Source organism: Amphibalanus amphitrite, unplaced genomic scaffold, assembly GCF_019059575.1.
Source record: "Amphibalanus amphitrite isolate SeventyFive unplaced genomic scaffold, NRLGWU_Aamphi_draft 001491F_arrow, whole genome shotgun sequence".
NCBI classification, from domain to species: Eukaryota; Metazoa; Arthropoda; class Thecostraca; order Balanomorpha; family Balanidae; genus Amphibalanus; species Amphibalanus amphitrite.
In genome coordinates this window covers 57,219-81,629 of record NW_024882984.1, presented here as the reverse complement: position 1 = coordinate 81,629, position 24,411 = coordinate 57,219, and the positions used below count along the sequence as shown (strand labels likewise).

Below are 24,411 nucleotides of genomic sequence, written 5' to 3'. Positions count from 1 at the left end.
TGATGTAATCAGGGCATATTGCTCTAGACAATTTATCATGTATCGACTCCCTCGGCTGTATTGTGCATTTTGACCTTTCTCAAAACACTTTAATAAATTTTATAAAAACCCAGCATAAAAGCCGGTGCTCGAAAAACGCCCTCTATTATCCCCATCTGAAGTTAAGGTTCAGAGGTCGCTCACTGGTGGATGGCACGGTGTATTTGTGTAAGGGTACACGTCTACCATATCCGACAACACGTGATTTCGATACACTGATGCATTACATTCGTCCAGCGTGCTTGGCACGAGAAAATTGTGTCATTATTCTGTTCTATGTGTTATCAAACGTATCGAAGGTCCCGCCAAGCGTGAAAATACTCAGCCTTATTGTGTTTTGGGTGCGATTAACTCATGACTGATGTGTTACCAGTACAGAACATGCCCTCACTGTGCCAATTTGTTTTCAGTGCATGACTGAAACCCCACATTACTTCTGCTGTGGACTGTACATACCCTTTTACTACTCATAAATAGGTGCCCATTAATATCTGATGACTGTATTGAAACATTTTGATGTCGCAATAACAAGGGAACAAATCAAGCTGCAACATGCAATAGCAATAAATGCACATAAGTTATAACATAACGATCTTCAGAAACCCTAACGTGAACACTAGCCGTTTTCACTTAAAACACTGAAATAAATTAATAAAATGAAGATATTTGCTGTAAAAGAGATTAGGTGCAGATTTGGTCAAATTAGGTGCATTCGCCGGATAGCCCGTCGTGAAAACGGCTAATAACTGTACAAAACAAGAAATAATAATAATTAAGAATTAAAGTAACACATGAACGGTGATGACACCAAATGTGACGCTGCACAATGCACGAGGTCTCCAATGGGTGACTAATTGCTGCATATGCAGTGACACAAGGTCCATAGCCTTGTTTGGCTGTTAGTAGAGCCGCCCGCAGTCGGCTTACAAGCCGCCCGCAGCCGCCGCAGTCGGTGTCGGCGCGCCCCTAGCGGCCGCAGTCGGGGTCCAGCCGCCGCAGTCGGGGTCCAGCCGCCGCAGTCGGGGTCCAGTCCGCCGCAGTCGGGGTCCAGTCCGCCGCAGTCGGGGTCCAGTCCGCCGCAGTCGGGGTCCAGTCCGCCGCAGTCGGGGTCCAGTCCGCCGCAGTCGGGGTCCAGTCCGCCGCAGTCGGGGTCCAGTCGCCGCAGTCGGGGTCCAGTCGCCGCAGTCGGGGTCCAGTCCGCCGCAGTCGGTGTCGGCCCGCCCCTAGTGGCCGCAGTCGGGTTGTAGCCGCCGGCAGTGGCCGCCGCGGGCCGCCGCCGCCGTGGCCCGGCAGAGGTCAGCCGCCGCCCGGCCAACGTCGTCCCGCAACAGCAGCCACGAGACAGGTCCGCTGCAACGGGCGACACGGGCCGTCACAGACGCACGCGCACCCAGACAGGGGCACGCAGACATACATAGACGTTCGGTGGAATTCTATGGTAGGATGACTTGAACTTCGATGTTGTGTACAATGTCAAATTCTACCTTCAAGTGAGAGTGATAAAATATCCAGACTTAAGCAAAACCGGAGGATACTAGTCTCAAAGAGTTTCGTGACAATGGGAGGACGTGAGGTTAAAAACCGCCAAGTTGTAGTCCGCTGGATATGTAACGCCCCCGAAATGAAAACAAACCATAAAGACACGTCACACGACGCAAACAGGCAGCACACCTGCACTGGGCGTCCGGCTGGACGGGACGAGACCGGCCGCATAGAGGCTGCCATCATCGCTCCGCCAAATCTTAATGCGGGTCAAACGGATTTAAAATATTTCAGCATCGTTTTATGAGACGAACAGTTTGAAAAATACGTTGATAATTTTCCACTAACCAAGGCACTTTGTTGTCTGAGACGCCTGGTTTCAATTTTGCCGTGTTTGTGTTGTCATTGTCTGTGATTCAATTGAAAAAGAGCCAGCAACGTAAATACGTTAAAGACAACCAGCTAGGTGAATGAGCAGCCAGGCGAAAACACTGCCGGTCTTTGTCTAGTTAGGTCACTGGAAGGCCGGCCAGTTCTAGTAGCTCCGTCCGGCGCTGTGCAGTGTGAGGCCGGGGAGGGGATGGGAGGGGAGCTGAGGGGAGCGCCCCCGCCGCGGGACGGCTGCTGTCCCTGCCCTGGAGAGCGGGCGGCTGCCCTTACCTGGCCAGAGAGACCAGTGCGCCGTACTGCGGGCTCGCCGAGTGCGCGGCTGCCGCCAGCTCGCAGAGACGCCGCGCGACGCACGGCCTGCCGGAGGCGGTCAGCTGCGGCGCCGGCCTCCAGCCGCCCGCGCCCGCCGCGCGACTGCTGGCTCTTATAGTGTCTGTCGTGGTCCCTCCCGTGGTCGTCCCTTCTGCAGTGGTCGTTCCTCCCGTGGTCGTTCCTCCCGTAGTCGTTCCTCCCGTCGTTGTTCCTCCCGTGGTCGTTCCTCCCGTGGTTGTTCCTCCCGTGGTCGTTTCTCCCGTGGTCGTTTCTCCCGTGGTCGTTCCTCCCGTGGTCGTTCCTCCCGTGGTCGTTCCTCCCGTGGTTGTTCCTCCCGTGGTCGTTCCTCCCGTCGTTGTTCCTCCCGTGATCGTTCCTCCCGTGGTCGTTCCTCCCGTGGTCGTTCCTCCCGTGGTGGTCGTGGTCGTTGTTGTGGTTGAACCTCCGCCAGTGGACCCTCCTCCCGTCGTTGTATTGCTGCTGCCGCTGCCGCTCGTTCCACTCGTGGTGCTAGTGGTTGTGGAGGAGCTGCTCCCGCCGCTGCTGCTGCTGCTACTGCTGCTGCTGCTGCTGCTGCTGCTGCTGCTGCCGCTGCTGCTGCTGCTGCTGCTGCTGCTGCTGCTGCCGCTGCTGCCGCTGCCGCTGCCACTGCTGCTGCTGCTGCTGCTGCTGCTGCTGGCAGCGGCAGCCACTAACACAGCTGTCTGGGTCAGTGACGTCACGCCCAGGCCAGCCAGCGTCGCCAGACCGGTCAGGATGCCGGCGGTGCCTATGGCAGACGAGCCGGTCAGCGGTCAGCGGGGTCTGTCAGCAGGAGTCGGTCAGCGGGAGTCGGTCAGCGGTCAGCACAAGCCGGTCAGCGTTCAGCAGGAGTCGGTCAGCGGGAGTCGGTCAGCGGTCAGCGGGAGTCGTTCAGCGGTCAGCGGGAGTCGGTCAGCGGTCAGCACAAGCCGGTCAGCGGTCAGCAGTAGGAGTCGTTCAGCGGGAGTCGGTCAGCAGGAGTCGGTCAGCAGGAGTCGGTCAGCGGTCAGCGAAAGTCGGTCAGCGGTCAGCACAAGCCGGTCAGCGGTCAGCAGTAGGAGTCGTTCAGCGGGAGTCGGTCAGCAGGAGTCGGTCAGCGGGAGTCGGTCAGCGGTCAGCGAAAGTCGGTCAGCGGTCAGCGGGAGTCGGTCAGCGGTCAGAGGGAGTCGGTCAGCGGTCAGCGGTCAGCGGGAGTCGGTCAGCAGGAGTTGGTCAGCGGGAGTCGGTCAGCGGGAGTCGGTCAGCGGGAGTCGGTCAGCGGGAGTCGGTCAGCGGTCAGCGGGAGTCGGTCAGCGGTCAGCGGGAGTCGGTCAGCGGGAGTCGGTCAGCAGCGGGAGTCGGTCAGCAGGAGTCTCAGAGGAGTCTCACGAGTCTCGTAGGAAGATAGGGTAGACTGGGGTAACGCGCACCCCCGAGGTAATGCGCCCCACGTCAATATCTCATATTTTTTAAGTCCCTGCCGACCAATGAACAGGCTCTCCAGAAAGCTCGCCTGCTATATCTTCTGTGTCGATATTTTTCCGGCGGGATTGATCGTGGGATGGGGCTCATCTGAGGTAAGTTTTGTTTTATGCAATTTTCATGCAATGTTCACGACTTTTATAACTAGTGAGGTCGTGACATAATCCGCGCCCTGATGTGGTCTGCCGAGCAATGCGCCCTGATGAGAGGGGGCTATTTTGTCCCCTCCCTTTTTGGGGGACCATTTCGGGCCATTTTTTGACGTCACAGGTCAGGAAAAATGTCCAATTTTCACCGTTTAGAGGCATTTCCGGAATTGTGTTGTAAAATCGAGTAAAAAGGCATATTACTGAAAACCATCGATATTAACCTTCGCCCCAGTGGGGGGGGAGGCATATGTTACCACCCTGTCGCTTTTTTATGTGTGAATAAAAAACCGCGGCGCTACGCTTGGGGTAGCTTTTGGTACACCAATTTTGGACAATGTGTGAAATTTTTGAACCCACGTCATGTCAGGTCAGGTCACCAGGTCCAGTTAACTGACCAAGCCTAAACAAGTTTGCAATCATGTCCAGCCTGCAGTGTTTGTCAGAAAGGTTTTAAACTTGGTGGATTACGCGATGTTATGGGCTTCTACAATTTGTATATCTCGGATTTTTTATATCCGTGACCTAAGGTCAGGTCAGTGGCGTGACCTTTCCATTGCAAGTCAACGGAGAAAAATGAAAATGCCTCTAGATCCGTGTGTACGCATAGGAACAGTCCAAATATTTCAGAATCACAACGATTTGGACCACTCGTGATGACCAAGGTGTCATTTTTGCTGATAGCCTCTAGAAAGGTCATCCGAAGTCATTTGAGGCTACAAACAGATTTTTGCCAATAACTCGCGATTGGAAAGAGATAGAACGCTGGGGATGGTCTTATTGTGTTTGTCTTGTTGAGACGCATCGACTGATATGCAATATGACCCTTTCCGGTCAGGTCATGACCTTGACCTGAGGTCAAATTTTCAAATTGTTCTTTCAAGGTCAAATTATAGTTCATTCGACGCGTCTCGGCGACAGGAACACGATTCTGGCAATAGAAATGACGTGGCTTTTTGTAGTCGAAAGTTATTCTCGAAAAACACTTTTCGTAAAAACAGCTATTTTTGGAGTTTTTGCCCTCTGGAGGCTAAACCGTTAACCTGAGTTCAATTTTGATAATGACCTTATCAAAAGAAGAGTTCAAAAGCTGTCGATTGCTTTCCCATGCGTTTTTCTAGCTACCATAGTTCCTGAGATAACGGCATGTTTTCTGAAAAATATAATGACCATTTGCAAATTTTGACCTTTGATTACCTCTGGTGACCCCAATATTGCTCTAAGATGAAAAATGATTGAAATACTTTCAAACGTACGCATTGAGAGCTATCGACTGCTTTTTACCGCGTCTTTCTAGCCCTCTTAGTTTTTTAGTTAGAGGGGGGTGGTAACATATGCCCCCCCCCCCCCCCCACTAGGGCGAAGTTGGCTGAGACCGCCACTGGGGCGCGGGTTAAATTTTCCGTCAAACACATATTTTGCTATTTGAGGTCACTTTTACCAGGGCAGGTCACAGAGGTCAGGTCACTGAGAGTCACAATACGAAAGTGTCGTGTGATATGTGCGCACCTTAAACTTTGGACTCCAAATTATGCCATAGAACCAGACTTGCGCTATCGGAGGTAGAGGTCAGGGTCAACGCAACAAGCCTCGTTTAGCGGGGCTCTGTCTTTGTGAATCCTTCCATTCAAAAGGTTCGGACTAAATTTATACAAAAATGCATGTTTTATGGTCCCTTTTACATGACAAATGCGATTATGTGGGTCAGGCAGCCTTTAGAGCCAGTTAAGGCTATGTTCCGGTGAAGGTCAAGTCAAGGTCCTCCCCGTGGCCTAGTGGATAAGGCGTCCGTCTCCCAACTCTGTGGCAGCAAGTTCGCAGCCGGGAAGCTCCACCTCGTTTGACCCGCGTTCCTATATTAAACCGCGCCCCGCTGGGCTGTTCAGCCATACGCGCCCTGCTGGGGGGGGGAGCAGATTCTGCCCCCCCCCGTCTAACTTCCGAACCGATGGTCGTAGAAAGACGGGGAAAACGGCAATCGAAAGCACTCAACAAGGCAGATCTTAAGAGCCCAAATATTGTTTTGCTTAAGTAGGCCAGAGGTCAGGTCAAGGTCAGGTCAAGTGAGGGCAAATTTTGAAGTTGGTTGTTTAGGCAGCGTCCGAAATCGACGAAAATTTCCGGCTTTCCGAAAATGAAACAAAATGCCTTTATTAAAATATATATATATATATATATATATATATATATATATATATATATATATATATATATATATATATATATATATATATATATATATATATATATATATATATATCAGAATATTTGGGAAGCAGGTTCTCTCTGATACATATGTCATTAAACACGACAGCATGTTTGGTGTTATTCAGCTTTTTTGTTTCATTTTCGAGACGTCGACTGACTATGCACTTACAAGACGGAGGACCCAAGGCACATCTTCATGACCAGCACGGAACCCGACTCACGAGAGACTTACTGACAAACAACACCACAATAATAGCGCGACAAAACGACAAACGACGACTGGCCATCACCGAAACCATCATCATCCGCGACACATCACCCATCATCAACACACACATGAAAACTCTGACAAACATTCCACTGTTCGACAGACAAATGATGTAATGTGTGAAAGTTTAAACGATGTGTCATCTGTGAATTATGATGGTTTGTTGTTGTTATGCGCGACCCAATGTAAATATTCACGGTAACGATGTTAAGACCTGTGTATTTAGCTGGATGTAGATTTGTGTTCGAAAGAGTGGTGCCATGATACAAATAGGACGATGTTTGAAGAAATGTTAATATTTTATTCATCTGTGACATATATTGCGCGGCATCATTTGTGTATATTCATTTCTCTGATGATGATCAATGTTGATCGAAAGCTAAGATAAATATAACAGCGAACGAATTATGAACGAACTTTAATTTACATCCTAATGAGTAACCGATTTACGACAACTTTAATCTCGATCGCAGCCATTGCTTCTTTTGGTGAGTTACTTTTCTCGTTGAACGATGAAGAAAGAAGTACCGTCCGACGTCTCGAAAATGAAACAAAAAAGCTGAATAACACCAAACATGCTGTCGTGTTTAATGACATATATATATATATATATATATATATATATATATATATATATATATATATATATATATATATATATATATATATATATATATATATTAAGCGGCACAGCAGTGCGTAAGGAATCTAACCGACCGCAGAAAGTGTGAGGGCTTAGGTATCGATTTCCCAAACGCTAGAAACCAACAGCTACCTGCCTGAAAGCAGCTCACCATCCTAAAAAGCTACTTGCCTGGGCCAGGGAAAAGGGTGATAACATTTTCAGGAAATGTGTAGCATTGAAGTACCTAATCACGAGAACAAATACGTGAAGAATCATTGACCTTTTCCTCAAAAATGTAAAATCAAGAATAAACCCGTCTCCTGAAAAAAAAACACAATACTTCTCCGTGGTGAACCGTAAGCGCTTGACTGATTGACTTGAGCCTATAGAGGGCGACCGTTCGGGCTGTTTCCCTCTCAAAGTGATGCCCCGTTCGGGCTTCAGTCGGCGTTCGATTATAAAATCTGCAATGTCTGACCTCATTCCGCGGCTAATCCTAGGCGGATCTGTAAAAAAAAAAACTGTAGAAAAGAAACTAGCGATATAAGAAAACTAATATTAGTAACGTGGTGATTGCGTGGTGATCGTGGAGATAGTCTGGATTGTTTGTTTGGTAAGCTTACAGTGAAATTTCCTCATTTTTCCACGTGATTTGCTTAACTGCGTGCCCTCCCCCCCATGACGCGATATCAGCTCCACTGGGGGGGGGGGGAGGGCAGCGGAATCACTGGGGGGGCCGCGGTCCCCCAGTTAACATGTTAGAGGAGGCCCTGGTCTCCTGTGTCGCTTCTTTGTGTCTTTTGTGTATCTCCTCACTCAAGTAGGTAGGTATGTCTCCTGTGTGCCTGCGATGTTACCCTGGGTGTCTCCTTCAGGTCTCGTGTGTTACTTATATGTGTATCCTATGTGTTTACTGTGTCACTTCTGTGTTATCCGTGTGTGTTTTTGTGTCTCTTGTGTGTCCTGCATGTCTCCTGTGTTACACATGTGTTTCTCCAGTGTTACTGCAGTGTTATCCCTTTGTTACTCCTTAGTTTTGGGTGTCTCCTGTGTGGACACAATGTGCCTCTGGTGCGCTCACCGGTGAAGCAGGTGGCGGCGGGGCAGGTGGCGCCGCTCAGGCCGGCTGCCCCCGGTACACCGGCCGGGGACACCAGACTGCGCCCCCGTCCGGCCGCGGCGCCCGGCAGCGCCTCCAGAGCGCCACACGCCGCCGAGCTGGCGCCGTCCACCAGCCACCGGTCCAGCGGCGAGCCGCCTGCCGCCGCAGAGGCCTGGTCAGTCAGAGAGGCAGCGGACGGGTGGGGACGGTGTGAACTGACCTCTGTCTGGGGATGATGTGAACTGACCTCTGTCTGGGGACGGTGTGAACTGACGTCTGTCTGGGGACGGTGTGAACTGACCTCTGTCTGGGGACGGTGTGAACTGACCTCTGTCTGGGGACGGTGTGAACTGACCTCTGGTCTGGGGACGGTATGAACTGACCTTTGAACTGGCGGGCGGTGCTCGAGTCGCTCAGGCCGGCCGCCACTGCCGGCTGCACCAGCAGGAAGGCGGCCAGCGCCGCCAGAGAGGTCAGCACGGCGGCCAGACCCAGCGCGTCGAACTGGGCGCAGGAGCACGGGCCCAGGCCTGGCGGCGACGGCGGCCCACTCACTAACGGCTCACTGCACAACTGCACACAGCCACTTATTGTGCATGTATCGGGTCACTAAAGCCTGAAACAGACTCTTCCCGCAGTCAGGAAATCGCATGCGAGAGCCTATATCAAATACATGCGGAAGCACACTCGCATCAACCGCACGCACCTCCCGGATGCGATTGGTGCAGGAAGAATTATAACGCATTTGAATAGGCTTTCGCATGCAATTTTCTGAACGCAGAAACAGTCTGTTTCAGCCATAACCCGCGACCGCCTGGGGGGGGGGGTCGTATCCGACCCCCCCTCCGTTTTTCTTGAATAACTTATGAACCGCTTACGCTATCGACTTGAAACTTGGCATACCTTCTCCCCCATCAATTTGACGTCTCCTGTGCAATTTTTAAGTTAAAATTCCCATTTTTTTTAGATAGGTATATCGATTTTAGTGATGTAACTACATGGCGTTTTCAGTCAAAAAGTGGTAAATATTTAAAAAATCGCCAAAAATCAGGGTTTGAAGAAAATTGCAAATTAAGGACATGAATAGACGCAGCTCAACGAGTTCTTTAAAATGGCTATCTCGAAGGGGAGAGCGGGGAGAGTTGTATCATGTCCAAGTTGTATCAGGGCGAATTGTGCCAAACTTATCCAATGGATAGCGCTCGCGACACGACCAGCCGACGAGGTTTTCCGGACGCCATCTTTCCCTGTTCTGTCTTGTGGCTGAGTGGAAGCGTCTCGAGGTGAGAGCCGATTTCATGTTTTTTTAATGTCATTCTAAAAAAATAAGTTGCAAGAAAATGTGTGTTTTGGGCATTTAGATGTGCACGAATTTGACAGATCTCCGTAGCGGTGGTGAGGGTAGGTTCTAAGGCTGCGCGAGTGAAAACGGATTTCTCCAGCTGTCCGCTGTTTTTTTAGCACGAGGATGTTTATTCCAAGATGGCGGCTAGGTACATGTTGTATCAGAGCCGGGTGGGGTATGTTGTAACATGTATGTGTGTATGTATGTATGGGTATGTTGCTTTTGATCGCGAAAGCTAAGCCCTGGCTCGCGTTTGTAGGTAGCTAGTCAATGCTCGTTCCATTTCGGCACAATGTGTTGGCTTCTTTGCTCTTAACGGGCCACTTTTGCGTCTAGTCTGTTGATGTTTCGTTCGGATTGCATTGACCTAAGTTTGGTCTAATAAAGTGAAGCCTTTGAGCATACCTATACATTGTATTAACCTCATTTAATGTTGTTGTTATGTTCAAAACCAGAAGCAAGCACACTCCCTGAAACGTGAAATAGTGATACAAATTACCCCACCATGTGATACAACTCACCCAAGCCATGGGGCAAGTTGTATCAAAAACATTGTTCTATTCGGCAGACCGTAGAAGAAAAACTGGTAGAGGTAGCGGAAAAGTTACTTTGCACAAAAAAGCAGAAGAATCCAGGAAGGAGATAGTATGGAAATAATGAGTTTATCACGGATAGTTACGAGGTTAGGGTAGACCGGGGCAAGTCGCCCCGCCGAGGTAAAACGCCTCACCGATGTTTCTCGGAACTGGCAAGGTTCTGGGGAAACATCCTCTCTTCTATAAAACGTGCACTATACGATCATTATATGAGCAGACTGGAAATAAATTGTGATGACTCTTTAGGGAGATATAGCCAAAAATGTGTTTTTAGAGTGATTTTTATGTTTTGTTTTCAGATTATGCATCATGGCGTTCTTTTATCATCCACATCAGGTTAGCGACTTTTATGTATTTTGAACAACTATTGTCTAACGCTTACAATGCCGGGTTGGTTCGTGTTAAATTATGTCTTCCTGGAGTGCAAGGCGTTGTTCTCTGACCGAACTACGTGATGGGGTAAAACGCCCCAGTAGGTCGCGGGGCAAAAAGCCCCATGGGGCGTTTTACCTCATGTGTTGTTCGGACTACCCACTTCCTAACGTTCGGTAGCTGGCGAACGGTATGTTTCTATGCATTTATATGTACTTTTCTCAGCAACTGGATGGCAAAGGAAGTATTTTGTTAACATTTCCATTGCAATAATTTATTATTTGGCCTTATGAGGCAGGTGAAAAACCTGCTCATACAATAGTGTCGTAGCTGAACACCTGATAGGATGGAAGGTGCTAACTTCAGTGCCATGCCTCCCAAGGTCCAACGGACCTTTCATATAAGATTTAGTCAACTAGCATGTTTAATCTTTAATCTAGAGTATGGGGCTTCTTGCCCCAGGCCGTGGGGCGTTTTGCCCTGGGGTTGGGGCAAAACGCCCTATTTGCAGTTGCTTCACAAACCACCTCCTAGCTGGGAGTCCGATCATAAGTGAATGAATTTGAGGGGTGGAATTTAAAGTAAAATGTCCAAAGAACGCATTGAGCACAAATTTGGCCTTCCAGGTTATGTGGAATAAAAGTTATGTAGCAAAGTAAATTATCTGGGGCGTCTTGCCCCAGGCTACCCTATGGGTCTCGGAGTAAAAACTGATACAACCCACCCCACTCTCCCCTATTTTCCATAAAATGCGTTTTTCACCCCTTAAAATTCAAAAAACTATATTTTTGGAAAACAGCTGATGAAATCCAAAATTTTGAGAATTTCCAAAAACCGGAATATATGTTATAGAGCTCTATTAGAACATTAGATGTCCCAAATTTCAACTTTCTATCTTGATTTTTGACCCCCAAATTGTAAAAAATAGCTCCAACATGCATAGGGCATGGTGACGTCATAAGCATTTTCGTGAATTAGAGGCACTTCTGAACATCGCATGTGAAAACAAATAGCACCACTAGATTCCTGGGACAAAGCTCGTCTAGAAAACTGCATTTTTATGTCAAAAATAAAAAGTTGAAAAATTGACCTTTTTTCTTAGCCATCGCTTAGTTATGTATGGTATGAACGATTTTTTATGCTTTCAATGCACACTTGTCACCAAGCACAGTGACTTGGGGTCACATATAACCATTACCATCGGATTCGGCGTGAAAAATAAGCCATAAAACATGTGTCGCACGGCCATGTAGCAGAAAGTGAAAACCGTAACCTTTCGTGACCTGACCTGACCTTGACCCGTACTTAGTATGACCCCTATATGCACATGGTACCTTCACTAGGTCTTTGAGGTCATTTTTGGTGAGTTTTGAGCAGCAGCTGTCGATTCCGCTGTCCGTAAGCCTAATCATGCAAAACCCCAGAATTTGACCTTTGACCTGACCTTGACCCGAAAGTTGACCTCAATCTTAAAATCTTAAGGGTGCTTTGGGAAGGTCTCGTAGAGACCTTTCGAACGCCGCCTCGCGGGGATCGATACGACCATTGGTTCTCGAGATAACAGGGGGGGGGGCGGATCCGACCCCCCCCCCAGGCTGTCGTGGGTACGGAAATAGCCCAGGCAGGTGCCGGGTTAACATAGCACAATTTAGAGGACCCACCGTCATTTCGGGTCATTCTTTGACACGATTCCGTGTGCTTGAGATAGTTTGAGATCGTTTCCGGCGCCAAAATAGCAGTTTTCATTTTCCCCCGTTGACTTGGTGGTGACTGGTGACTTAACCCGCGCCCCGCTGGGCTATTCAGCCATACGCGCCCTGCTGGGGGGGGGGGGGAGGGCAGATTATGCCCCCCCCCCCTGTCTAACTTCCGAACCGATGGTCGTAGAAAGACGGGGAAAACGGCAATCGAAAGCTCTCAACAAGGCGGATCTAAAGAGCCGACTTTTTTGCTTAAGTAGGTCAGAGGTCAGGTCAAGGTCAGGTCAAGGGTACAAAATGTAGGGGAGAGTGGGGAAAGATGCCCAGGGTTTGACTATGTCATATATTATTCGAAAATGACGATCGGAAAGCCAAAACTTGGAGTTTCAACGGAAGCCAACATCATTTTTCTCCAAAAATATCACACTTTCGTGCCTGAAATATGATAACTTTTTTTGCTATTAAGCATTTTCCTGAAGAAGTGAAAGGGGGCATCTTACCCTACAGGGTGGGAAAGACGCCCCCTGGCGTTGGGTAAGATGCCCCCTGCACTATAAGTGACATAAATAGGCAGGTGAATCGCCTGAACGAATCAGACGTCCCTTCGTGCCTGCAGTAGACACCAAACGTCATCGTAAGGGCCCTCAAAAGTAGTCGTAAGGGGCTTCAGAAGTCATCGTTAGGGCCATCATAGTCCAGCGTGGCCAAACAAGCCTCCGTGGTGGCGTTCGGAGACCACTGTGGGGCCCTTATAGGTCTTCATGATGCTTGAGGGCCCTCGAGCCCATCGTGGGGACCTCAGATGCCAGCGCGGCCCGTGGAGCCAACGTGGGAACCCTCAAAGGATGTCGTGAGGGGCCCTGGAACCAATAATGGGGCCCACAGAGGCCGTCGTGAGGGCTCTCAGAGTCAGATGCCGCCCAAAAAGTCGTTGTGTGGGCCGAGAGACCGGCATGGGGAGCACCCGACCGTACCGGATTCTCAATAGTCCCAGATCGGCTTTTGTCTCTCATCACAAGTGTGTAATAAATGATTTGACGGGCTGCCTGAAGGACAGCCTGCGGATTTAGGGGGGCGTCTTTCCCCATCAGGACAGGGGGCATCTTACCCCAAGGTACCGAAGTAACATTAAATCAGCACAATTTGTTAGCCATAAAACTACACCCTGAAACAAACTGTTTGGGACGCAGCACACGCATGTTAATGTATCACGACTATAGCAAGGGACGCAAAAATTATCTACCTTCTTTGATATTTACAATGTTTTGACGTCAAAATATTTTTTGAAAGCAGCAAATAAAAAACATGCAATCACCAGCCAGCCGTTGCCCAACTGAGTTTCGCAAATTTTTGTGCAGTTAACAAGGCAGGCTTCCGCTTTACGCTAAGAACATTAATTTCCAGGTTCGATTCTTTGTTTCCCCGCTAGAGGGGGTGGGGCGTCTTTCCCACCCTGGGCATCTTACCCCACTCTCCCCTAAGTTTCTACAGTATCGGCCTTGCACCGTAGTTGCCGGAGAATGGACTGAGACTGATTGCCCAAAACGTGTTCTTATACTACCAAGACAATATTCGTTGCATACAATGTCATTCAAAGGTCAAGGTCAGGTCAGGTCAGGTCAGGTCACCAAAAACAAAATATAGAAAAGGGCATGTGCGACACATGTTTTATGGGTCATTTTACACATATAATTCAATAGGCACACTCAATAAGTGATATGGACCACCTCTGGATGAATTTCAGGTCGAGGTCAGGTCAAGGTCAGGTCAAGTGAGGTCAAATTTTGAAGTTGGTTGTTAAGGCCTAAAAAGGTGTCTATCTGATGCAGTTTTTCACGGCGAATCGAATGGTGCTATTTTTGTTTCCGTACGAGGTCTAGAACTTCCAAAAAATTATTTTTCAAAATTTTTGTGTGTCGTGACGTCATAAAATTTTGCATAACTCCCACATTTTCGAACCGATTCTTCTAAAAATTGGTATATAGGTGCACATAGACTACTTCTCTGACATATATTCCGGTTTTTTCGATACACTCAAAATTTTGAATTTTATAATAATTTCCCCCCAAAAGTCAGTTTTTTTAGAAAAAAAATTGGGTCAAAATCCAAAATTTTCAAAAAACCGAGATAGCCATTTGATAGACAAAGTAGAATCACGTGTAACATTTTTTTGTTACGTCTTGATTCCTTTAACAATGAAGATGTTAGCGGCGTTTGAAATTTTGCCGTTTTTGAGGCGAAAATGGCGAACATGGCGTCACAAAAACGTCAATTTCCCAAAAAATTTCCGACGGATTTCCTCAAATTTTCAGGGAACGTGTCAAATTGATGTATGATAAGGTACTGAAAATTTGACGTCGCTGGCGTGACGCGTTTAGAAGTTATTGGCGAAAAACGGGAGGGGGGCAGATTCTGCCCCCCCCCCCAGCGGGGCGCGGGTTAACCCTCGCCCGCATTTGTGTTTTTCCAGCCGCAAACGTATAAGGGGGGAAGTCCTTTGGACCCCCTTGCGGTTTCGCCCCTGATCGAGCTAGAGCTTCGCGGAAAAAAAAAACGAGCGTGTTGCCCGTGACGAGAGGAACGGGGGCTCCTGCAGCTGATATAACGGGGGTCTGCAGCTGATATAACGGGGGCCGCTGCAGCTGATATAACGGGGGCCGTTGCAGCTGATATAACGGGGGACTGCAGCTGATATAGGTAACGGGGGCCGCTGCAGCTGATATAACGGGGGACTGCAGCTGATACAACGGGGGCAGCTGCAGCTGATATAACGGCGGGCCGCTGCAGCTGATATAAACAGGGGCCGCTGCAGCTGATATAAACAGGGGCCGCTGCAGCTGATATAGCGGGGGGCCGCTGCAGCTGATATATCGGGGGGCGCTGCAGCTGATATAACGGGGGGCCGCTGCAGCTGATATAACGAGGGACTGCAGCTGATATAACGGGGGTCCGCTGCAGCTGATATAGCGGGGGTCCGCTGCAGCTGATATAACGGGGGGCCGCTGCAGCTGATATAACGGGGGGCCGCTGCAGCTGATATAACGGGGGCCGTTGCAGCTGATATAACGGGGGCCGTTGCAGCTGATGTAATGGGGGGCCGCTGCAGCTGATATAACGGGGGCAGCCGCAGCTGATATAACGGCGGGCCGCTGCAGCTGACATAAACAGGGGACCGCTGCAGCTGATATAACGGGGGGCCGCTGCAGCTGATGTAATGGGGGGCCGCTGCAGCTGATATAACGGGGGCAGCTGCAGCTGATATAACGGCGGGCCGCTGCAGCTGATATAAACAGGGGACCGCTGCAGCTGATATAGCGGGGGGCCGCTGCAGCTGATATATCGGGGGGCGCTGCAGCTGATATAACGGGGGGCCGCTGCAGCTGATATAACGAGGGACTGCAGCTGATATAACGGGGGTCCGCTGCAGCTGATATAGCGGGGGTCCGCTGCAGCTGATATAACGGGGGGCCGCTGCAGCTGATATAACGGGGGCCGTTGCAGCTGATATAACGGGGGCCGTTGCAGCTGATATAACGGGGGGCCGCTGCAGCTGATATAACGGGGGCCCGCTGCAGCTGATATAGCGGGGGGCCGCTGCAGCTGATATATCGGGGGGCGCTGCAGCTGATATAACGGGGGCCCGCTGCAGCTGATATAACGGGGGGCCGCTGCAGCTGATATAACGGGGGCCGTTGCAGCTGATATAACGGGGGGCCGCTGCAGCTGATATAACGTGGGGCCGCTGCAGCTGATATAACGGGGGTCCGCTGCAGCTGATATAACGGGGGGCCGCTGCAGCTGGTATAACGGGGGGCCGCTGCAGCTGATATAACGGGGGTCCGCTGCAGCTGATATAACGGGGGTCCGCTGCAGCTGATATAGCGGGGGTCCGCTGCAGCTGATATAACGGGGGCCGTTGCAGCTGATATAACGGGGGGCCGCTGCAGCTGATATAACGGGGGGCCGCTGCAGCTGATATAACGGGGGGCCGCTGCTGATATAACGGGAGGCCGCTGCAGCTGATATAGCGGGGGCCGCTGCAGCTGATATAACGGGGGGCCGCTGCAGCTGATATAACGGGGGGCCGCTGCAGGCCGACTCACCTCCCAGCGCCGCCCCCGGGGCGGCCGCGGCGTACTGCTCCGAGTGGCCGTGCCCCTCCTCCGTGCCGTACCCGTCCTCCGTGCCGTACGGCTCGGCGTCGTACCCGTCCTCCGTGCCGTACGGCTCGGCGTCGTACCCCTCCTCCGTGCCGTACGGCTCGGCGCCGTACCCGTCCTCCGGTCCGTATCCATCCGAGTGGCCGTACATGTCTGGCGTGTGCTGGTCTGGTGCGAGCCCCCGACGGTACCCGGCGCTCCGGTACTCGGTGTGGTCGGTACCGGGGTACTGCTCCGTCCCGAGGTACTGCCCGGTACCGGGACTCTGCTGGGTACCGGGCTCGTGGCCGTTCCGGTACCCCGGGTACAGGTACCCGCCGTCCGCCAGGCGGTACCCGGAGTACACCGGCCCGGCGCGCCCCAGCAGAGGGGACGCGCCCGGCGCGGAGCGGCCGCATGCGGCGACAGCCAGCGCCAGTACCAGGGACCGCAGCATGACGGCTCCAGCAGCGCTGATGAGCTGGCGCAGCTCCCCGACAGCGGCTGAGCTGAGCTGGCGCAGCTCCCCGACAGCGGCTGAGCTGAGCTGACGCCGCTCCCCGACAGCGGCTGAGCTGAGCTGGCGCAGCTCCCCGACAGCGGCTGAGCTGAGCTGGCGCCGCTCCCCGACAGCGTCTGAGCTGAGCTGGCGCAGCTCCGGCCCTACCGCTCGGTCTGAGCTCGGCAGCGCCACAGACGCACAGTGTTCTACAGAAAACCTACATCCGCATATATACAAACCGAAACTGAAAAAAGCTCGGCCCACTTGCAGTGCTGCCGCGGGGCCGGCGGCCGGTTCAGTGTCCTGCCACAGCTCGGGACGCGCTCGGCCGGCGGCCGACAGACAGACCCACCGCACCCAAACCATTCAGGACGGAGACATAATGGCGAGTTCATGCTGAGCGATCATCATCAACAACGCTCAGCTGAACAATCATATCCGATCGAGAGCCTTCCACAGCAGAAAAAGAAAACAATTTGTGCTCGTTGCATACACTATGGGCCATGCCTGAATCCGAAATGCGTTTGCAATCCATCAGACGTCCACTCCGTCCTGCTTAAAGGCTGAGTGAAATCGGGCCGCACGGCTTGGTCAGACCGTTATCAGGGTGGATATTCGAGTATTGCTGTGTGCAACGTATGTCCAAGCATATGATAGTCCCAGAAGCTGCCCAGAGAGCGCGACTCAGTACAGCTTCATATGTCCGAGTCCAGAGCCACTGGGCCGGAGGGGGGTTCTGCACGCATGGCCCGGCTGCACTTATTTAGGACGCCGAACCAACGTAACTACAGGCCAAGGACGTAAGGCGACGGCCCTTAATTAACCCGCGACTGCCTGGGGGGGGGGGGTCGGATCCGACCCCCTCCCTCCGTTTTTCTTGAATAACTCATGAACCGCTTAAGCTACCTACTTGAAACTTGGCATACCTTCTCCCCCATCAAGTTGACGTCTCCTGTGCAATTTTTAAGAAAAAATTTCCAAAATTGTTTGAGATATATCGATTTTAGTGTTGTAACTACATGGCGTTTTCAGTCAAAAAGTGATAAATGTTTTTTTAAAAAATCGCCAAGAATCGAGGTTTAAAGCAAATTGCAAATTAAGGCGATGAATAGACGCAGCTCAATAAGTTCGTTAAGATGGCTATCTCGGATTTTCCATAAAATGCGTTTTTTACCCCTAAAAATTCAAAAAACATTTTTTTTTGGAAAACAGCTAATAAAATCCAAAATTTTGGGAATTTCCAAAAAACCGGAATATATGTTATAGAGCTCTATTAGAACATTTGATGTCCCAAATTTGAACTTTCTATCTTGATTTTTGACCCCCAAATTGTAAAAAAATAGCTCCAACATGCATAGGGTATGGTGACGTCATAAGCATTTTCGTGAATTAGAGGCACTTCTGAACATCGCATGTGAAAACAAATGGCACTACTACTTACTAGATTCCTGGGACAAAGCTCGTCTAGAAAATTGCATTTTTATGTCAAAAATAAAAGTTGAAAAATTGACTTATTTTTCTTAGCCCTTGTTTAGTTATGTAGGGTAGTGTGGGGTAATTTGAACATATTTTTACGTCTTCTCCTTTGTACCAAATTCCAGCTCAACCCTGGATGAAGAAAAACTGCTTCAGTAGCGCAAGTGTCACTTGCTTTCACCATGCAAGCCTCATTTTTGGACGAGCCGAGCATACCTTGAATAGCATAGCCTCACTTCTCCACCAAGTCACGGTGTGTTCGAATCGCCCCACCGTGGGGTAATTTGAACATACTGACTTTACGTGCCATAAAAACGATAATCTCGCCAGCACCGATGTTGTTTGATGCATAAACAAATTGGCAGAACAATTCTAAACATACCTTCATTTGAAAAATCAACACAACAACAAAAATAACAGTTGCAGAGTATCAATATCTGCACGCTGCACACCGGTCAGTTGACAGAATTCGCCTCTCTTCAATTAACAGAACGTCTATCATTTTTGTTCGATAAAAACTCTCCCAACCTTACTGCATCTGTTATAGTGGTGCCAATCGAAACCTGGACACTTGGAGTTCTGATTTTGTCCAATGTCCAATTCGGAATTGGTTGGACAAAGGTAGCAGACTGGACAGCATTGGACGATGGCTTGCTACACTGCAGCGCTTTTTATAAAGTAATCGTGCATAGCATTGATTGGCGAATGGAAAGCTTGTTAAGCTCTCAATATAATGAACACTTTTCGGCTGGTAAAATTACATTATAAGCAATTTAAATGACAGTTTTGAGTGTTGATTATTGCGTAATTTTTGGACATATATGGACAAATGGCTGACTTTAACATTTTTGAACGGAAATCGACTAAAATGCCGGACATTAGACGGATATTAGGCGTAAATGTTATAAAACTGGCATCACTAATCTGCTACTGCTTTGGGTCGAAAATATTGGGAAAAAAACTGGTAGCGTTGTTTTTTTCGGAGCTATCCCTGCCTTCACTGAAATTCGCACACTATGTTCAAATTACCCCACGCTAAAAGTTATCCCGCGACCTGGTGGGGGGGGGGGCTATTTTTTGCCCCCCCTCCAGACTTTTCGATATATCTCCAGAACCACTGCGCCGATCGTCACCAAACTTTCAGTACCCTCCCGGACATCAATTTTACACATTGTGACCAAAAATTTTTTCCAAAGGCTATGATAGGTTGGCCGGAAATGACGTCACAGTGACGTCATGTTCTGCCGTTTTCGACCTAAAAAAGGGTTTCGCGGGAAGAGCTGTCAGGCCTATATCTTTGCAAATACAGAAAAATGATACAGACATAAAAGCTGTAGAATGAACAGGGCTACAAAACTGCTATCTCAGATTTTTGAAATTGTTGGATTTTGACCCCCAAAAATAAAAAAATATATTTTTTTAATATAATAGCCAAAAAATCCAAAAAGTTTTTTGAATTTCGAAAAAAAACCGGAATAAATGTGATAGTCCCTACCGCCTTCCATCTACATACCAAATTTGAGATCGATAACTCTGTTTTTGGCCAAGTTATAGCGAAAAAAACTGTTCAAAATTGATGACGTCAAATTTTCAAACTCAATTTTCAGCAATTCTAGACCTCGTAGCGCAAAACAAAGACCACCATTAGACTCCCCGTGACGAGCTGCATCGAATCAATACCCATTTTATGCAAAAATATCAACTTTTAAATTTGACCTTTTTTGACCTGACCTTGACCTGACCTCCACCAGAAAGTGACCTAAACCGTACCTGATGGTCTTATAACCAACACCATTGAGTTGGAAATGAAAAACTGGCCATAAAACATGCATCGCATAACCTTAGTAAAGTTGGGTTCATGTGGTGACCCTTGGTGACCTTTGGTGACCTGACCTGTGACCTGACCTGGTATGACCAGTGACCTCTAACAGCAACATATCTACTAGGCAACTGACGCCCTATCGCTGATTCCCGACAAAATGCGTTTTCCTCGGTGTTATAGCGCATTCCCTAGAAGACCCGTGAACGGTAAAACATTTTATCTTTGACCTGACCTGTGACGTCATCGGTGACCCCGAGGTCAATGAAATTTGGTTTCCTTCGACAAATTTGACAGGCCTTTCGAACGCCGTTTGAATTTTGCGGATCCGTCCAGTAGTTTCGGAGATACGAGGGGGGGAGGGCAAAAAATAGCCCCCCCCCCACCAGGTCGCGTTATAAACAGACCCCACCAGGGCGCGGGTTATTTTGCCATATCTAAAAACAGGTTTCAAAAGCAAGTTTCTTGGATTGAAGGCACTGATAAGGTCATTGTACAACAAAAGCCGTTGCGTATTAGGCGCTAGCAATGCAAGATTTTGCGCTGCAATGAAGTTGCAATGACTTATTGTTGCAATGACAATTGACTTATTATAGTTGCAATGTCTTATTGCCATGCCACCTATGGATTTTCCGTAATTTTGTGTTTTTCACACTATGTTCAAATTGCCCCACATGTTCAAATTACCCCACCCTACCCTATGGTATAAACGATTTTTTATACTTTCTGTTCGTGAGAATCGTTCAGTTCGCCCGTTCGATGCGGAAAGGTTTGTGCGTGCTCGTGATCGTTCACTCGTTCTCGTACTCGTTCTCTTTCGTCACCCGGAGGACCATAAAGTTATTGTTCATATATGAAAAAGTCTATTCTCGATTACTTAGCAAGCGGTTAAAAAAGGGTGAAATACGGCGGTCACAGGTGCAGCGCAATTTGTCGTTCTCGGCACGTCGTTCACGTAAGGCCGCGTCGGCCACGTCGTAACACCGGGCCGTGTCGCGCCGGTGGAGTCGCGTTCGAGACTGCTCGTACTCAGGCCGCGTCGGCCACGTCGTATGACACCGGGCCGTGTCGCACCGGCGGAGTCCCGTTGAAGACTGTCGGGCCCCCGTCCCGTCTCAGCCCTCGTGGTACGCACAACACGTGGGCATGAGAACCAGGACAGGGGCCAGATGACACATATGTGAGCGGCGTGGCGCGGCGGACCGACCGCCGCGCTCCGAGCGCCGGCCGTCTTTGCGAAGATATCCAAAATGCCTATTTGCTCGCTAACACTTTCAATGCACGCTTATCACCAGCACAGTGACTTGGGGTCACATATAACCATTACCATCGTATTCGGCGTGAAAAATAAGCCATAAAACATGTGTCGCACGCCTATGTAGCAGAAAGTGAAAACCGTGACCTTTCGTGACCTGACCTGACCTTGAACCGTACTTATTATGACCACTATACGCACATGGTACCTTCACTAGGCCTTTGAGGTCATTTTTGGTGAGTTTCGAACAGCAGCTATCGATTCCGCTGTCCGTAAGCCTAGGGCAAAACCCCTGAATTTGACCTTTGACCTAACCTTGACCCGAAAGTTGACCTCAATCTTAAAATCTTAAGAGTGCTTTGGGAAGGTCTCGTAGAGACCTTTCGAACGCCTCCTCGCGGGGCTCGATACGACCATTGGTTCTCGAGATAACAGGGGGGGGGGTCGGATCCGACCCCCCCCCAGGCTGTCGTAGGTACGGAAATAGCCCAGGCGGTGCCGGGTTAAACCGGACCATGGCAATGAGTGAATTCAGCTTGTGTCAGCCGTGGCCGCCCCTGGTATTTGAAACGATCTGACATTAAATAAACGCAGCAAAAAGTCAACACTGCTGGCAATCGGTGTGCCACGGCCCGCACAGAGGTGTGTGCCACGGACCGCACAGAGGTGTGTGCCACGGCCCGCACAGAGCAGGGCTGACAATCCGGGATGTGACAGTCCGGGCAGAGCTGACAGTCCGGGAGGTGACAGTCCGGGAACTGACAGTCCTGGAGTTATCAGTCCGGGAGGTGACAGTCCGGGAGTTGTCAGTCCGGGAGTTGTCAGTCCGGGAGTTGTCAGTCCGGGAGTTGTCAGTCCGGGAGTTGTCAGTCCGGGAGGTGTCAGTCCGGGAGGTGTCAGTCCGGGAGGTGTCAGTCCGGGGAACTGTCAGTCCGAGAGGTGATGGTCCGGGAGGTGACAGTCCGGGAGGTGACAGTCCGGGATGTGACAGTCCGGGAGGTGACAGTCCGGGAACTGACAGTCCTGGAGTTATCAGTCCGGGAGGTGACAGTCCGGGAGTTGTCAGTCCGGGAGTTGTCAGTCCGGGAGTTGTCAGTCCGGGAGTTGTCAGTCCGGGAGGTGTCAGTCCGGGAGGTGTCAGTCCGGGAGGTGTCAGTCCGGGCAGAGCTGACAGTCCGGGATGTGACAGTCCGGGAGGTGACGGTCCGGGCAGAGCTGACGGTTCTGTGAGGCGCCTGCTGTCTGCTGGTGTCAAAGGTATCGACAGGTCACAGCTGCGCGCCTCCCGTCAGGACAGCCACAGCTGCGCGCCTCCCGTCAGGACCGAGGACAGTCACAGCTGCGCGCCTCCCGTCAGGACAGTCACAGCTGCGCGCCTCCCGTCAGGACAGTCACAGCTGCGCGCCTCCCGTCAGGACAGCCACAGCTGTGGGCCTTCCGTCAGGACAGCCACATCTGTGGGCCTCCCGTCAGGACAGTCACAGCTGCGCGCCTCCAGTCAGGACAGCCACAGCTGCGCGCCTCCCGTCAGGACCGAGGACAGCCACAGCTGTGGGCCTTCCGTCAGGACAGCCACATCTGTGGGCGTCCCGTCAGGACAGCCACACTTGCGCGTCCCGTCAGGATAGCCACAGCTGTGGGCCTCCCGTCAGGACAGCCACAGCTGTGGGCCTTCCGTCAGGACAGCCACATCTGTGGGCGTCCCGTCAGGACAGCCACACTTGCGCGTCCCGTCAGGATAGCCACAGCTGTGGGCCTCCCGTCAGGACAGCCACAGCTGTGGGCCTCAGGACGGGACAGTGACCCTTTGAGTGAGCTGCGTCTGCGCGCACGATAGCATCGTTCGACCCGACCGCGCGGCGCCGGTCACTGACCCCAGAACACTAACCAGACCAGCAATGTGCGAGGTGGCCTACATTTTGGAAGGACGTAGGTAATGAATGCATGGGCAGACATAAACAAAATCCTTCATGTAACATCCTCGCAAATACTGACCGATAAGATTTGGTTCTCGAGTCAAACAAAATTCAAATTTAGTTCAACTGCATAAGGATAAAAAACGTGAGGCTGAAAACTCTTGCACTGAGGAGCAACTTCACCTGAGTGTAACAGCAATGATATCCAGCACTGGCCCATCAAAACATCTGTGGCATATCTTGTTATCGGTAATGGCATGTTTATTTGGGCTCCTGCACTGCGTAACCAATGGTATTTTCGCGCAGCACGGCCCATAGGCGTAGGAACAGGGGGGGGGGGGGGGCGGGGGGCCATGGCCCCCCACTTTCGGAGGTGGGGGGGGGGCAGCAATGTTAACTGGCCCCCCACTTTTTGCTGACTTAAAGGAAAAGGGCCACCTTCGTGAAATATGAAGATATCGTTGTTTTTCATTTTGACATTATTATTTTTCATTTTCTTTTTAAAACTGGTGCCAGAAGTGCACAATTCGCGAAAAAGTATTTAAAACTATTTAACATATTGGTACTATGTTGATACTCTCTACGGCACCTACTGTATGATGGCATAGCGATGACGTCACACTCAAGCCAATCAGCGTTCAGAAGACAGACTCGTCGGATTGTGTCAGATAAGCTGATTGGTTAAAGCTGAGCTGGTTGGAGCTGATTGGTAAAAAACCAAAGCCTCGCCGCGGGTGGCTGTATTGTCGGATAAGAACGCATTCCTGGGATAAGAACGCATTCCTGGCGTATTTTCTTTTAAAATTGCCGATAACTACGAATGGAGGCCGAAATCGGCCGTAAGGAGGTAGACAGCCTGGTTTTCGGACACGGGCTACAAGATGGCTATCTCAGTTTCAATCCCCATGTTAAAGGTGGCCCTTTTCCTTTAAGTGTCTGTACCTACCACCCGGTAACTTGACAACTATTCAGCTTGCCCTTTGAAGATTCCCTTGTGTTTCTACAGCGTTATTGACCGCAATTTCCCTCACTCAATGAAGGAAACCATATCAGAGACAAGACTGTGAGTCCTGGTGACAGCATTTTGTTGAATACCAAGGCCGTATATAGGCCTTGGTATTCAACTGGTATATAGGTTGAATACGAGGCGCGGGACAGCGAGCACTGAAAAGGTACCTATAAGACAAGCACGGTGCAGGAGAATGCGTATACAAACGACCAACGCTTGACCGGATCT

At 50.2% G+C, this 24,411-nt stretch overlaps 1 protein-coding gene across 1 annotated transcript; it reads right to left on the bottom strand.

The window, feature by feature from the left end:
• Positions 1-524: 524 nt before the first annotated feature.
• LOC122373413 (uncharacterized protein DDB_G0271670-like) lies at positions 525-16,663 on the bottom strand. Its single transcript, XM_043351432.1, has 5 exons — positions 16,171-16,663; positions 8,438-8,584; positions 8,034-8,210; positions 2,182-2,992; positions 525-1,389 (listed from the first exon to the last, which is right to left on the bottom strand). The coding sequence occupies exons 1-5, from the start codon at positions 16,661-16,663 to the stop codon at positions 1,263-1,265; spliced, it is 1,755 nt and encodes a 584-aa protein (XP_043207367.1). The 3' UTR covers positions 525-1,262.
• Positions 16,664-24,411: the final 7,748 nt, after the last annotated feature.